The sequence below is a fragment of the Mustela nigripes genome, chromosome 16, assembly GCF_022355385.1.
Source record: "Mustela nigripes isolate SB6536 chromosome 16, MUSNIG.SB6536, whole genome shotgun sequence".
Lineage (NCBI taxonomy): Eukaryota > Metazoa > Chordata > Mammalia > Carnivora > Mustelidae > Mustela > Mustela nigripes.
The window spans coordinates 11538828-11554967 of NC_081572.1; the positions used below are offsets into that span (position 1 = coordinate 11538828).

Consider the following 16140-nt stretch of genomic DNA (forward strand, 5'->3'; position numbering starts at 1 on the left):
GATTGACTTGCAGGGACAGCTTGCCTCGGGGCCCAGAAAAGGTCAGGCGGACTGAGAATCTGGCTCATTTTGTCTCTGTTGGTCCACTCAGGAGCCCCGAGCCTGTAGGAGGTTTGATCTGGGCTCCTGGGCACTTGGCAGGAGGGTGTTCGTGCCCTCTGGCTGCTGAACCCAGGTCTAGTATAATTGTGATCATCACCATTGTTAGTGTTTTCTCTTCCCTAGCCTTATTGAGAGGTCAACATATAATGTGTATAAATTTAAGGTGCACAGGATCATGAGAGCTGTGTGTATATTGTAAAATGATTACCACAATAAGGTTAGCCCACGCCTCCACGCCTTTGCAGAAATAAGATTTGTGTGTGTGTGCTGATGACATTTAAGATCTACTCTCTTTAACAACTTCCAAGTACCTCAACAGTGTTGTTCATTAAAGTCACCGTGCTGTGTGTCTGATCCCCAGATCTCATTTCTCTTATAGCTGGGAGTTTGTCTTTCTGTCATTAGTGTTGACTAAGGAGTGTTTCCTGTCTTTCTGCCACATTCTGTGATTCGGGCTTTGGCTCTCTTTTTGCTTTAATTTTTTTTTTTTTAAGATTTTATTTATTTATTTGACAGACAGAGATCACAAGGAGGCAGAGAGACAGGCAGAGAGAGAGGAGGAAGCAGGCTCCCTGGGATCATGACCTGAGCCGAAGGCAGAGGCTCTGACCCACTGAGCCACCCAGGCGCCCCATCTTTTTGCTTTAATTTTAAACGGCATGGCTGGACTGAGTCAGTCCTCGGTGCAGCACCCGTGGCTTTAAGGCAAAGAAGGAACTGGGGAAGAGAGTAGGCTCTGTTCTGAGGCTTGTGGGTCACTCCTCAGCTTTGCAAACAGAAAATCTAGGTTTGAATCCTGGCTCAACCCGTTACTGACAAGGAGGTAGGGAGAAAGTTGCCTGTAACATTTCAGGGGCTCAGTATCCCCAGCTGGAAATCAGAATAAGAAAACGGCCCTCCCCTAAACTTTGTAAAGGGTCAGAGAGATGGCCATTGCTTTGCACTCATTGCTAAGGGGTTACTATTTTAGGCACAGGTCCAGCATCCCCTTTGAACAGAAGGTGTAGACCAGTAGGTGGGTTTCTTAATCCACTCGAGCACACTCTAACAAGAGAGCCTGATTGCTTTAGATTTGAATGCAAAGTTACCCTGGTCCCAGGGTCCTTTTCTTCCTGAAATGTGAGTCTTCTCAAATAGTGCCTTATGTTAAGAGACAATAGAGACAGAAAATCAGTGTCATTGCCAAAATACGGATCATCCGGGGAATGTCTTCAACTGTTGAGATTGAAAAGTATTCTGTCATTAGACTACCTCTCCATTTTTCTAGGCTTCCAAGCACATGGCAGTCATCATTTATCTGAGGTTTTTTGAGCGTCTGCTGTGCATCCGAAATTATGCTAGGGGCAGGCGTGGTCACCCTGCTCTTAATGGAGCCCGGTGGGTGATACATGTATGAAATAGAATGACACAGACAAATATTTAATTACAGTTGTGGGTAAGTGTTATGAAGGAAGAAGTCAGGGTGTGTGTGAGCCCAAGACAGGGAGACCTACCATTAATTTTCTGAGATAATTCTCCCTACTCCCCCCACCCAGGAAAAAGGATTTCCTATGAAAAACAATTACATAAAAGCAATCCAGTGAAGCAAAGTGAACCCCCACCTGAGTTACAAAAGAGAGACATGTATGGAAAGGAGAGCTCAAACTCTCCTCCACTCCCTGTCAATGGGCTGATGGGCCAGTACTTATCTTGCTAACAGGCTAAGGGAAATAGTGTCTTCCTTGAGCTCCTAATTCCCTTCCCAGTGGAGATCTGGTTGTATTATTAAGCTGCTTGGAGACTGATGGCCAGGAACGAAGATGATCGATTTAAAGTATGAGAGTCAGCACCAAGCAGCCAAACCTAGAAAAACCGAGACTGGAATCACCAACTGTGCCCAAATTCTGGGAGCTACACGGAGCGGAAAAGTGATGCTAAGGAAGCATGTCAGGTTATAGAGAATTTTAGTAGGAGACAGATATGAATGGTTTCCAGGAGCTTCTAAGAACCTATACGTGGAGTCTCCTTTGAGAGCCAGCTTTTCTCTGCTATATTGCAGAAAATCCAGAGAGAAGGTGCCCTGCCACTCACCCCAGGCATGAACCTGCTTCGGCTGCTTCAACACGAGGATAGGACCCACCTGATATGTGGATATCGCATGGATTTACGTGGATACAGCTCTCCTCTGGGACTTAGCTTCTGGTGGACGCTGGTCTCAGTTTTTTAAAGAGCGTGCTTTATGCTTGGCAATGTGGCTTTTTCTACCCCCACCCCAATTTGCCTTGGTCAAATTGTTATGAATACCCATGGAATGGATCTCACCACTCATTCAGAGCTCTCTCCTGGGAGGAAAGAAACAAACAATCTAGCTGCCTGCTTGTCTCCCCATCTGTGTGTCTCATTCCATTCAGGATGGCTCTGTAGGCACTCTTGTAGATCGGGACCAATCCAAGACACAGTCTTGAATTCATCTTGGCTTTTGGGGGAACAGTGTACAGTTATAGTAGTAAATCGCACACCTCCCCTCATCCGAGCCTTAGTGAATTAATGCTCCAGTGGTGGGGGTCATGGGGAAATCCTGTCTTTTAAGTAAGAAAAGGTGAAAAACTGTTTTTTTTTTTTTCATGGGCAAAGATTTTTCATTTCTCAAATGGGTATTTGAACTGCAATGACTTAATGGCATCTGTTTAATGGTTTTTTGCTTCTTTGTTTTTACAGAAACAAACAATCACTGCTGTCAGGAAAGAGGTAATTAGTTTCTCGGTCCCAGGGAAGTTTGATTTTTCAGTCCTCCAACAAATTACATGTATTTTGGCTTTGCGCTCTGCCCTCAGTAATGAAATGAAAAGCCATGTGTCATGTTCAATTATTTCTAAATTAATGGACCACACAGAATGACAAAGCATCTTTTGTAAGATCTAAATGGATCGGTGCCGAGGCTCAGGATATGAAACACCATCAGAAGGCCCAGGTCTGAGGGACGTGGGCTGGCTGTCCCCGCGGCTGCGTCCCCACCCCGGCCCCGGCTCCTATAATGACAGGGCCGTTCAGAATCTCTCTGAATAGGCACACTACCTATTGTGGCAGATCTTGTGTCCAGGGCCCCAGGCAGAGCCCCGGAAGGCACTGGCTCTTGAGGTTAGCTCTGCTTTGTGAACCAGAGGCCCCTGAGGGAAAAGCCAAGCATCTGTGCCCGCCCCCCCCCCCCCGCCCCCCGGTCTTGGTGGAATGCTCCTTATGACCTTTCGTATTTCCGGTTGGTGCCTTTTCCTGGACTGACACATGATGGGCTATGGAGGCCCCTCATTTGGAGTTTGGGGTCCCCTGTCTACTGTGGACCTATGCTCTGTTTGTGCCGTGGTGGGTGGCTTGAGGGGATGGGGTGGCAGGGAGGTGACTTCCGGTTCTGGAGGCCACGTGCAAGGGCCAGTGTTGGCGACACTCGAGGGCGGGGAAGTTGGGCATCCTCTAACCACTCTATCTCTTCCAGATCATGTATTACCAACAGGCCTTAATGAGGTCCACCGTGAAGTCTTCAGTGTCCCTTGGAGGGTATGTCCCTAATTTGTTGGTCTTGCTGAGGTTGGAACAAGAGGTAGACAAGAGAAGAACTTTCTGTTTTCAGGCAAACTTGAGCAGTCACGGGCTGGCACAAGCTCCTCAGGAACTCTGAGGGACGAAACCAGTCTTTCAAGGGTTCAATTCCTTGCTCCTCGGTCGGTATGTGTCCAGGTGTCATCTTGGGTTGGGAAAATCGGGGATGGGTGAGGTTTTATATAAGCCTCGTTTCTCTTGGAAACCACTGCTGTGTGGATGGAGATGGTGGGAAGAATTGGAAGTTCATAGACCAGGCCCTGTGGGGGATCCACACCTGCCTGTGTTCCTATCAGTACCCACTCAAATTTATTAGAGATCTGTAGGCTACGTTTACTGGTTCAGTGTACTATTGAATGTCCAATGTTAATCTTTGATTTAAAATCCTGTTACGATAAATTGGAAATTCACATTTGACTTCTTGAACATTGAGGGTACCTCAAGCTAATCCCCCATAATGACATTACTGGGGAGACACAAAAGGATTTAGTGCCTCCCCTAATGTAAGCAGTTGTTTTTTAAAAATGTGGAATTCATTTTAGGACCACCTTGTTAGCTCTAAGCTTTTCCTGCACACACGAAAATGAGCTTGGCTTGTTTCTGGAGGGTCACAGCCTGACTGATCATTTATTGTGACTGAGACTTGAGTCATGGTGCCGATCAAGATGGAAGATGTTGTATTTTGCCCAGTGCCTTTCTTCCGGTAGGGCTAAAGGTTAGGCTCCTATACCTTTTTTACATCTTTCCAAATCCCTCATTTGCAAACATACCACCCAACTGAGAAAATGTGCCCTGACCTCCCCGACATTTTTCAACCACTTCTGTCTGCACCTGCTGAGCTCTGTTGGTCATAGAGGAGAGTGTGACCGTATACTCAGTGGACACTCAGCTTTAGGTTATAATGATAATCATTGCTGTATGATAAAGTAAAAACCATTGACCGTGATGTTCCAGAAACCCAATTTAATGAAACCAACCAGAAAGCTCATTGAAGGAGACTCAAAGGCTATCGGATACTCCTTACACCCGCTTTCCAATTTTTATCTGTTTTAGTACTTCATTACCAGAATTCAACATCATTTGTGGTTGGACCCGTGGACCAGTGTTCTTTTCTCTTCCTTTCAGGTGCTCCCCTGTAAAGGTCTTGCTGAGAAAGAAGAGGGTCTTGGGCGAAATGAAGCCAAGGGGCTTGAGTTTTGCACAGACCTAGAAACCTAATGCTCTGGGACATCTCTGGGGCATGGGTTCTGTTCTAACAAAATCTCTTGGCTGTGGGCAGATGTCATAGCAGGTGTCTCACAGGTATACAGTGGATACAGGGCCCACCAAAGGGGTTAAGGCACAGCAGGTTTTCCAGACTGCCTGCACACTGGGAAATGTGCTACCTGGGAAGGTCTAACTCATGAAGAAGGCATTAGCTCTTGCTGATGTTTGTGAATGTGTGAACACACCTCAGTGAGACCACAGGCTCTGAAGGATGAATCTAAGTTCCCAAATTTGGGCAATCTCCTGACAAAGGGTGGAACGTGACAACAGAATCTCAGAAGACCTCGCGCTTCCAAGATGGCGCCATGCAAATGGAGTTGGCTTTGAATTTGGAAGACTCCTGATCCCATATAAAAAGAGGGCTTATTTTAATGGACCCTGATCCAATATATAAGGAGGGCTTATTTTAATGGAATAGGTATAGTAGAGAAATTGCAAAGGGATTGGCTTGGGAAGACATGTCCCAAGTAGAAGAGGGACAGGTCCTGTCAAACACCTGCCAATCCTGAGGGTTATTCGAGCCTTTTTCTAAGAAGGCAGTAATATGTATGTAACTAAATCGATCAGGAGAAAAGAAGACAGGCTGGTCAATCAACCTGAGTATTGATTTCGTCTCTTGGGTGTTGAACTTCTAGGAAATCATTTTCCATTTGCTTTTCAGGATCGTCAAGTACAGTGAGCAGTTTCTGTCCAATGATGCCATCATGTCAGGCTGCCTCCCCAGCAATCCTTGGATAACAGATGACACCCAGTTCTGGGACTTAAATGCCAAATTGTATGTATCGGATATATTGGTGTTTTTTTAAAAAAATGGCTTTTTGAGTTATAATTCACATGTCGTTCAACTCACCCAGTTCAAGTGTGCAATTTCGTGGTTTCTACTATATTCCTGGGGTTGTGCAACCATTACCACAGTTAATTTTAAAAACGTTTCACCTAAATAAGAACCCCTCCCCCACCCCAAACCCCTCCAGTCCTAGGCAAACCCAAAACTACTTCCTGTCTCTGTGCCTTTGCCGACCTTGGACATTTTGTATAAATAGATTCATATACTGTGTGGCCTTTGCAATTAGCTTTTTTCCACCAAGCATAATGCTCTCAGGGCTCATCTGTGTGGGGCACTGGTTTAGTACTCCATCCTTATTTATGGCTGAGTGATAGTCACTGTAAGGAGATAGACTTTTTTTTTTTAATCCATTCATCAGTTGATGGACATGCGGGTTGTGTCTTTTAGCTGTCATGAATAATGCTGCTGTGAACATTCGTGTCTAGCTTTCTATGTGGACATATGTGTCCATTTCTCTTGGGTGTGTACCTGATAGTAGAAATTCTGGGTTAGATGGTAACTTTATAATAACAATATATTACTTCTGAAAAGAAGAAAGAAATGTTTATGGCTTTCCTTTTCTTTTTTTTTTTTTTTTTAGATTATTTATTTATTTATTTGACAGAGAGAGACACACAGCGAGAGAGGGAACACAAGCAGGGGGAGTGGGAGAGGGAGAAGCAGGCTTCTCGATGAGCAGGGAGCCTGATGCGGGGCTCCATCCCAAGACCCTGGGATCATGACCTGAGCTGAAGGCAGACGCTTCACCAACTGACCCACCCAGGCACCCCTTTGGCTTTGCATTTTCTATCTCTAACTAGAGAAAAAATAAGTGCCTGGAGGGCAGGGCTCCACGCCTGCCTTGTTGACTGTACCACTCACTCCTTTGCTTCGTTTGTGAATTCTAAACCGTTATGGCTCCCGAGAAAGGCAGAAATGCAGAAGGGTAGAGCGTAAGCCAGTGAAGGAAGAAGAGAAGCACACTCACATCTGAGGGAAAGATGGAGGAGCAGGGGAGGAAGGAAGGGGCCAGTAGGAGCAGAGAAGGCAGGTGGGGTGATGGGAAAGATCGAGAGCATCAGGTGCGTACCACAGTTCAGGTCACCACTAAGGTCATTGCCATGAAGGCATGAGGAACATGCAGGTCGCGAAGATCCAGCCAAGTCAAGAGGCCTACGTTCCCCATAGCTTGGGGAACCCTTCCACCCATACCTCTTGGCTTGCTCTGGGCCGCCGGTGGGTTAAGGAGGGCTCTCATTTAGAGTTTGGGGTCACCTCTCTACTAGCGTCCCCTACGGAGCCAAAGACTTGAGAACCACCTTCTAGAGAGGCTTCCCTCCCGCCCTGGGGGGCTCTAGTTTTGAGGGTGGTTTTCTGGAGCCTACGCCAGCCTCCCAGCGTGTCAGGGCAGAGGAGTGACCCAAATCTTCTTGTGCAGAATTCAGCTCTCGGTGGAGGAGAAGGCAGAGCCGCCTGGCTGGGAAAAGTGTTGTCCCAGGAGGGCTTGAGACGGAGACGTGGAGAGCTGCCCAGTTTTAAATGAAAGGGAGAATATGGTATTGAAGGGTGAGGCAGAGATTTGCTGGGGAGAAGAACGGGGGTGATGTTCTGTGTAGGAGCCATCTGTCAGGGGTGCTATGGGCTGAAGCCAAGTGCCCCCCTGAAAACAGGAAGCCTTGTTCTGGATGCCTGAGACCTTAAAGCTGTGTTAAAACCACCTGGGAGCCTTAAAAGCAAAAACCAAACAAATATCAATGTCCAGCCCTCACCCCCAGAGCCTCTTAACTGGCCCCGGGCTGCCTTCTGGTCCACAGCAGTGGTTTTCCAAAGTTCCCATTGACCTCAATGAACAGCTGGGATCCCTAACACCGGCTGGCTGCAGCGGCGCCCGGGGTGGTCCCTGGACCAGTAGCGGCAGCATGGCGGGGAGCTTGCTAGAAATGCAAATCCCTGGGCCCCACCGACCCTGGTGAACCTGAAACTCCAGGGATAGCGCCCGGCAGTCTGTGCTTTTATGATAAATCTCCCAGGCGATTCTGACTCGTGCTGAAGCTTGCACACCACGGTTTGTCTTTGGTTGTTGGGTCTGCTTCTCGGGTGGACCTTGGTCTTCTCAGTGGGAACAGGGGGAGGACAGCGGGCAGCTCACAATGTTCTCACCTGGGGATGTGCGTGTAGAGCGCGGGGCCTTCCAGGAGGCAGCCCTCTGTGAATGGTGGCTCTTAACGTTAGGACAGCGTAGTTACTGTTTTCACGCTGCCGTCGGAGAAAGCACGAGCCTGCTTGGCTGATTTGGAGGTCGTGAATGGCAGCCGGTCACGGTTCTAGCGGCTACCTCGGTGGGACGGGTGGTGTCGAAGACTTGGAAACCTTTGTTTCCAAGGCGCTGTGTTAGGCTCTGGAGGGTTTCCTAAGGAATAGGAGAAAAGCCAAGGCTTCCTCATTTTCTGGAATGTTAGACCTCAGCCAGCTGTGCTCCAGTGTCCTCACTGGGAGCAGCGAGACCTTCCCAAACATGGAAGTGCTATGGGACTTGCATCTAGGCGGGGGCTCTGGGGGAGGGTGCACTGGTGACAGAAGGGTCTGGTTACTTGGATTGTGGTTTGTGTGGGGGCTGAGGGGGGAGGGTCGGGCTGAGCCCTGGGCCGTGGGACTCGTGAGCTTGGTGGGGGCCCTGCCTCACTCCGAGCGCCTGGTGCACTTACAAACCATCATCTTTGCAGGGTGGAAATCCCAACCAAGATGCGAGTGGAAAGATGGGCTTTCAACTTCAGTGAGCTGATCCGAGACCCCAAGGGCCGGCAGAGCTTCCAGTACTTTCTCAAGAAAGAATTCAGTGGTGGGTCTTTTGATTTTTTAATACCGTTTTTTTTTTTTTTTTACTTTTAGGAACACGCCTGTCACGCCTGGCGTAGGGTTTTGAGGATTTCTCAGTTGTTGTCTTCCCAGCTCTGCTGCTGTGCGCCCTTCTTGGACGTGTCCTTTCCATCTGGTCCAAGGGGCCCCCCTAGCCGAGGGGCAGGGGATGGACTCTGCTGACGAAATCCACGCAGCGCACCTCCCAAATGCAAGGGCTCCGTCCCCTCTTGCTGTTCCCACCTCCTTACGCTGATTCTGGGGTCACCGGTCCAAGAGTCCCCGCGTCCCCTACCGCTAAGTGCGGCTCGTGGGGGGGACCCTGGCCCGAAGGGAAGCAGAAAAGCGAGCTTTCCCTTTTTGTCTGGCGGCCTGGTTTCCTTCAGCCTCCTGCTTCTCTGCCCAGGCTGTGCGTTCCATTCACCTGGGGGAATCTTAAAAACACACCTGCCGGATCCCTTCTCCAGATGCTCCTTTTACATTGGTTTGGGCTGGGATGCCCAGGTGTGAGAAGTCCCTAGGTGATTCTCGCACGTGGCTGTGATTGAGAACCGCGGTCTCAGCCCCCGCTCTGCTGCCCATGCACAGGGGCCGGTCTCGGGGGTGACGGGACGGGCGGGGCCCCGTTTTATACTCCGTCTGGGGGTGTCTCAGCATGGTAAGGAGGCACCCGTAGCCTCTTAAATACACTACCTGAGAACCACCTGGGAACGTCAGGACCCTTTGCTGGAAGGTGTGTTTTTATGAGGTTCGTACACTTGCTTACTGACTCCGCAGCCTGCTGGGTATCTTCCTATTTAACCTCCGTTCTCAGCTGCTTGCTCCCAAGACCCATTTGTCTGTAGGGGCTGTGCCTGGAACTAATCCCCGGAGACGTGCCATTAGCCCGTTTGACTGCCTGATGCAGTGCATTGCATCATAATACGGATTCCTGACAATCCTTCTCTCTAATCGAGCCTAATTGCCACGATAGGATAAAACCCAGAATAGATGATGGGAAAGCAAGCGCTTTTAGTTGGGGCCCCGCCCAAAGCAACTCCAGAGGAAGGCGATAGGGTGCCATCTAGCGGCAAAACGACAAAGTGCACCTGGGCTTGTTCCCGCCCCCCACGATCAACCCCGTACTTGGTTAACAGTGAGAATCCTTTGAAAAGAAATCCCTGTGTTATTAAAATACTATTTCTGGCGATCTCTGCGAGAGGTTCCCGAGGCCTCAGGGGTAAGCAGGGAGGATGAATCATGAGTTTTCTCATTTAAATGACATTAAAAAAAAACTGAGATCGACTTCTCATACCATAAACACATGTACCATGTAATTCATATGCCGTAATCCTTTCAAAGGTTACGGTTCTGGGGTTTTTCGTATGTTCACAAAGCTGCACAACCGTCCTCACTATATAATTGCAGAACATTTTTACCGCCTCACAAAGAAACCCCTTACCCATTCAAAGTCATTCCCTCTTCCACACTCTTCCTCTGCCTGCCCCTCCCCCTGCTTCCCCCTCCCCCACCTGGGTGACCATTAATAATGTATTGTCTGTCTTCATGGATATGCCCGTTCTGGACATTTCCTATACATGGAATCATGCGTTGTGTGGCTTTTTGCCTTCTTTCACACAACATAGTGTTTCCAGGGTTCATCCCTCTTAAGAATATTTCCTTCCTTTTTATGACCAAATAATATCCCGAGGTACGGGTAGACGACGTTTCGTTGATCCATTCATCCTTCGGTGGCCCTCTGGGTTTAGACGTTTTGGCTATCGTGACTAACGCTGCTTTGCACATTCACGCACACCTTTTCGGGTGCTTGTTTACTTTTTTATGGCAATAATAATTCATCACATAAAATGTATCATTTTAACCGTTTTCAAACGCGTGGTTCGGTCGCGGTCGGTGCACTGACGTTGTTGTGTTCCGATCACTGCTGTCCATCTCCAGAACGTTTTCTCTTCGCTGAAGGAAACTCTGTCCCCGTGAAGCACTAACTCCCCCATTCCCTCTCCTCCCTCCCCCACCAGCTCCCAGCGACCTCCAATCTCCTTTCTGTCTCCATGAATTTCTCTATATTTGATACCTTATAGAAGGGCGATCATATCATATATCACCTATCTTTTTGTCCTTTTGGATCGGCTTATTTCACTTAGCGTAATGCCTTCAAGGTTCATCTATATTGTAGCCTGCTTTGGAATTTTATTCCTGTTTAAGGCTAAGTCGTATGGCCCTGTATGTCTATGCTGCGTTCATCCATTCATCGGCTGATGGACATTTTTGCTTCCACCCTTGGCTGATGTGAATAGCTGCTCATTTCATTTTAACCTTAAGCAACGGTTTGTCTTTTGCCTGGATAAGAGACTGATTGGGTGTCATTTAAAAGCATCGCTGCCTTGTCTCCTCATGCCCTTGACCAAAGTCCTAAGAACACCCTGAAGCTCATGTTGAAGAGGAAGGACCTCTGTACAGTTGTGGGACAGACATCCACTAGTTGAGAATTGTGCTGCTTTTTCCATTCCGACGCACCTGGGAGCTTTCTGGCAAATGCTGTGAAAAGTGTTGGGGGGGGGGGGGGAGCCCCACAGCATGGCACGATTTACATGCAGACACATGCATGTGCACGTGCAACACACACACACACAGTACATAATTGTACACACACACATACACACACACGCTCACACGCAGTGAGATGTACCCCAATCTCCTGGAACGATCGTACCCCAGTGCTCACACCTCACACCTCACACCTGCTGTGGGTGCCTGGAGAGCTTTATGTTGAAAGGAAGGGAGGGCTCAGGAGGAGACTGGCTTGCCTCCTGGGCCCTGAGGAGCTGAGTCTCTGTGGCTCAGGTGACCCTCTGGGAAGTCCTTCCCTGAGGTCCTCTCTCTGAGGACCTCTGGCTGGTCTCTGCCTTGCAGGGGGCTGCCAGGTGGGGTGGTCTGCGCCCACAAAGTGGGCAGCCGTCCCATGCAGTCGCTGAACGTGGGCACAGTGAATAGTGCCCTTTATGAAGAAAGCCTCTCGGGACTTGTTCACAAGCCGGTCCCAGGCTTACTTGTCCAAGCAGGCTTTGCTCCAGCCAAACTCCAGGGCAGGGAAGGCTGGGGCGGTCCAAGGGGGCTGCTGTGAGCTCCGACCCATGCGTCGCCCGGGAAAGGCCAGTGGGCACGGTCGCCGCGTACGGCTGCGCACATGGTGCACTGCAGTCTGGTTCACTGCAGAGACCACACGTGGGGCGGTTGCAGGTTAACAATGTTCTCATGGGCCCTGGAAGCAAGACCTGGCTCCTTCTCTTGGACGCTGTCCTGTCCAGCCTCACAGCCTGCTCTGGCCTGTTTTGCAGACGGGAGAGGCTCCCTGGGCCGCGGGGACTGACTTGGCCTCCGCTGACCCAGCTCTCTTCTTCCCTCTCTCCTCTCCCACCGTGTTTCCCGCCTGCCTTTCGTCTGCGTGACCCCTCCTCCCCACGTAGGGGAGAATCTGGGATTCTGGGAAGCCTGTGAAGATCTGAAGTACGGAGATCAGTCCAAGGTCAAGGAGAAAGCAGAGGAGATTTACAAGTGAGGACCCATCGGACGGTTGGGAGAGCCTCCCGTGGGCCACCCCTGCTGTGCTGGAGGTTGAGAGGGAGTGTGGGGGGGACCAATCCACCTGCCATGCTGTCCGTAGATACCTCCCCACTAAGGCTTGGGGCTCCTCGGAAGAAAGTCTGGGAGGCGCGTGAGGTCACTGCCCTCTCCAAGGGGGCTGTGCTCGGGAGTTCAAGGCAGCTGCCCCGAGTTACCGTGTGATGCTTTGTTTTTGATTCACCCCCCTTCCATGTCCCGAGAGGGGTGCGCATGCGTGCATGTTTGAGAGCGAGGAGAGGTACAACAGGTGGCGTAGGACACCCCCCACCCCTGTCCCCAGCCATCTAGGGAAGTAAAGACCATAACGGGAGGGAGCCTCCCCAAGTCTCTGCGCCCAGTGCACCGGCTTGGGCTACAAATGTGGGGTCCTCTCTTATGTTGCGTGGAATGGCTGTAGACCCCACAGCTCTGTGTAGCGGTGAGTCTGTTCTGCTCCAGGCCTGCTTCTCCCCAGAATTGCCCTCCATGTTACCCAGGAACCTGAGGCTTCAGTTCAGAAGGCCCCGCCTGCTGCTTATGGCCCCGGTGGGGAGGATGAAGTCGGGGGGAGACCCCCACACTGCCGGGTGCCCGGCTGTTGAGATGCGTGCCCTGTGCCCTCCCTCCTCCCGAGCTGAGCCGGGTGGGCCTTATCTTGCTGTGGGGGCCTCCCTGCCAGCCCTTCACTCTGCACCCGTCTGAGTGGACACCGGCCTGGGGCCCCGAGGGCCCAGCACCTTCGGTTCACACCCACACCCGTAACCGTGGTTCTCAAAGCCCCAGCGCTGAGCTGGGCCAGGCAGGGGCCCTTGGCAGCACCGGACCGTGACATTGAGCTCCGGGCAGCAGGCCAGAGGGCCCTTCGCCTCCGAGCACTTGCCCCTTTGGACCTCTGGTGTCTGTCTGTCCTTCCAACCGACTCAGAAGGGACCACTGTCCCTTCCGGGAAGGCGCCGATAACACCGAAGGGAGGAGCTGAGGTTTTGCATCTCATGCTTGGAGGCTCTTGGCCTTTCTTAGGAATGTCCCCACCTCCGCCCCCAGGGAGAAGTGGGGGTGCCGGTGGGACTGTCCTTCCAGGAAGGTCCTGTGACAGCCACGCTCACAACAGCGGTTCCTGACGGCCTCGCCCACCACGACACACACACACACACACACACACACACACTCACGGCTCCTAACTCTAGAATTCTGCTAGAAAAACCCTTGCGGTCTCCTCCTTTCTGTCAGCTTCTCCCCAGGCTTGCCCATGACGTCACCGTCATCTGAATTCCAGAATTTTAATGTGCAGCTTCGGAGGATGGGGAAGCACTCCCGGATTTCTAACCCTGAACAAGTCAGAATGGGAAACGTTGGAGAGCCGTGCAGCTGAGTTTGGGTTCTCATTGGGGCCATCGGCAAGGGCACCTTGGCCACCCAACCTCTGGGTGCTGGGACTGTGCGCTGCCTCCTAACTTAGCCTGTGAGGTTCAGCTCTAAAGACCTCTGGAGCGCCTGGCTGGCTCAGCGGAGCACACCACTCTTGGTCTGGGGTCAACAAGTTCCAGCCCCATGTTGGGCGCAGAGATTACTTAAAAAAAAAATTCTGAATACATTTAGGTTGAACCAAGGGAGAGCAGAGGGCCTGGAACACCTGCTTGGAACGGCCTGGTTCCCCGTGGGCCCCAAATCCTCGTCAATAAAGCAAAAGGTGTTAAGTTGGAAATTGGGTTCTTTATTCTAATGGCTGGTGTTGGGCTGCTTTCATTGCCGGTGACCCACTTCCTTCAGGGGACCTGAGTCACGGCCCTCCCGCCCAGGCAGCCGTGAACTTTTCATTCGCCAACTTGGTCGAGCTTCCAATTCACATATTCCTCCCTGCTCCAGGCTCTTCTTGGCCCCAGGGGCGAGACGGTGGATAAACATAGATGGCAAAACCATGGACATCACCGTCAAGGGGCTGAGACATCCTCACCGCTATGTGTTAGATGCGGCGCAGACTCACATCTACATGCTCATGAAGAAGGTAGGTGGGCTCTGCGCGGACGGTCATGGGGGGCCACGCGGCCCCTCCCTTCTCGGGCACCTGGGAGAGTCTTTGGAGACGGGAACAGGGGGAGATACCGTGTGGCTTCTGCTTGGCTGGTGTTGGGGTGCAGGATGGTCAATAACCTTGTTCCCCCCGTTCATTGGTCCGGAACCTCACTGGGCTTCCAGTCTTGGCATCTGGGGGATGGCGGGGTACCACAGGCAGATGCTGTGTGTGTCCTTATGGGCTGTCACTCTGCGACAGTGGTCTGGGCACCCATGCATGGGTGGTGAGGACGTTGCTGGAATAGGTCTTATTTACCGAGGACTTGGGAGCAGCAGTCACGGGGCAAAGCATGGGGCTTTGTATCGGGGACCACCCACGAGGCAGGACTTGCTTCTCCAGAGTCTAGTTTGTCCAGGGTCTCCTTGGAGGTGCAGTCGGGAGTCAAACTGTGTCCGCCTGCCTCCCAAGGCTGACCTTAGTCTCTACCAGGGGATGGTGGCCGTTCTGGCGGCTCCGGCCCGAAGCACGTATCATGGGTTGGGGTTGGGGGACCGTTTAGTATGGGAAAGAGATAAATTCACTGTGAGGATGATAAAACCCAGTGGGAATTCAGGTAGCCTTTCTGAGTTATTAATAAAAGTCAACATGGTGGGAAGTTTTAGGAAACTGTTAAAAAAAAGGCGGGGGGAAGTTTGAGACAAACTAGAATTAGAATTAGAATTTGGGGTTCAGCATTGGCCTAAGAGAGGTTGTTCAGTTGGGTTCTTTTTTTTTTAATTTTATTTTTAAAAATATTTTTATTTATTTGACAGACAGAGATCACAAGTAGGCAGAGGGTCAGGCAGAGAGAGGAGGGGAAGCAGGCTCCCTGCTGAGCAGAGAGCCCGATGTGGGGCTCAATCCCAGAACCCTGGGATCATGACCTGAGCCAAAAACAGAGGCTTTAACCCACTGAGCCATCCAGGTGCCCCTCCAGCTGGGTTATTAATTGGTGTCATAATAAGACTTTGTTCAGGGGCCCCTGGGTGGCTCAGTAGGTTGGGCAGCCAACTCTTGATTTTGGCTCAGGTCATGACCTCAGGGTTGTGGGATCGAGCCCCGCTCTGTGCTCAGGGGGAGTCTGTTTGAGATTCTCTCTCTCCTTCTCCTTCTGGCTCTCCCCGCCGATTTCCTTCTCTCTCTCTCTAACTCCCTGTCAAATAAATAAATACATCTTAAAACAATGAAGACTTTCTACAGTTGCTTTAACTTCACAGTACTATAGTTATTCCTCGTATAATAGAGGATCTCTAGAAATTTTCATTATGTGATGACTGTTGAATGGCAAATTTTTTATTAGCATCCCTTAATTATATTTTATTTAGTCTTTGATGTATATTTTGTTATAAAGAAACACTTTTACTTTGCTTCTAAGATACGTAATAGTTTAGAATTTTCACCAAGCCACATCGCCTTCTCCACTTGATTTCCATCAGTGGGGTTTCTCCGTTTGCCTTGTGAGGAGATTCACAAGAAGGTACCCTTACTAATGGTCTTCCTTTGGGTTATTTTCACATACATTTTGATTCTTAAAGATGTGGTTTTATACAGCCTCTCACAGAGACACGCAGGGAAGCCGGAAACTGAGCAGAACGAAATGGGAGTCGTGGGTGACTCGAGATTGGTGTATATGCTTCGCGGACAGTGTGTCGTTAGAGGTTGTGTCTTATGCCAATAAACTCAGTGTGACCCAATGATCCATAATGCCCACTCCCAGACTGTCGTGGTTCTTGTAATGTTTAGCCACCACTCAGTCTTTAGAATGGGACCCTTTTGATAAACTTAAAAAACTCTCAGTGCTGCGGATGTTGCTCCCTATTGGTTAGAATGAGAGTTTTGAGTTGACTTGGAGGTGACAAGC

General features: G+C 50.3%; 1 protein-coding gene across 2 annotated transcripts in view; it reads left to right on the forward strand.

Annotated features, from left to right (window-relative positions):
* Nucleotides 1-16140, forward strand: part of RGS9 (regulator of G protein signaling 9) — a 65253-nt gene that overhangs the window by 34326 nt on the left and 14787 nt on the right. For both annotated transcript variants that reach the window (XM_059379121.1, XM_059379122.1), the window contains exons 10-15: nt 2800-2829; nt 3572-3633; nt 5603-5716; nt 8491-8606; nt 12091-12178; nt 14093-14231. In XM_059379121.1, the coding sequence (XP_059235104.1) occupies nt 2800-2829; nt 3572-3633; nt 5603-5716; nt 8491-8606; nt 12091-12178; nt 14093-14231 (549 nt within the window). The remainder of the gene's footprint in view (nt 1-2799; nt 2830-3571; nt 3634-5602; nt 5717-8490; nt 8607-12090; nt 12179-14092; nt 14232-16140) is intronic.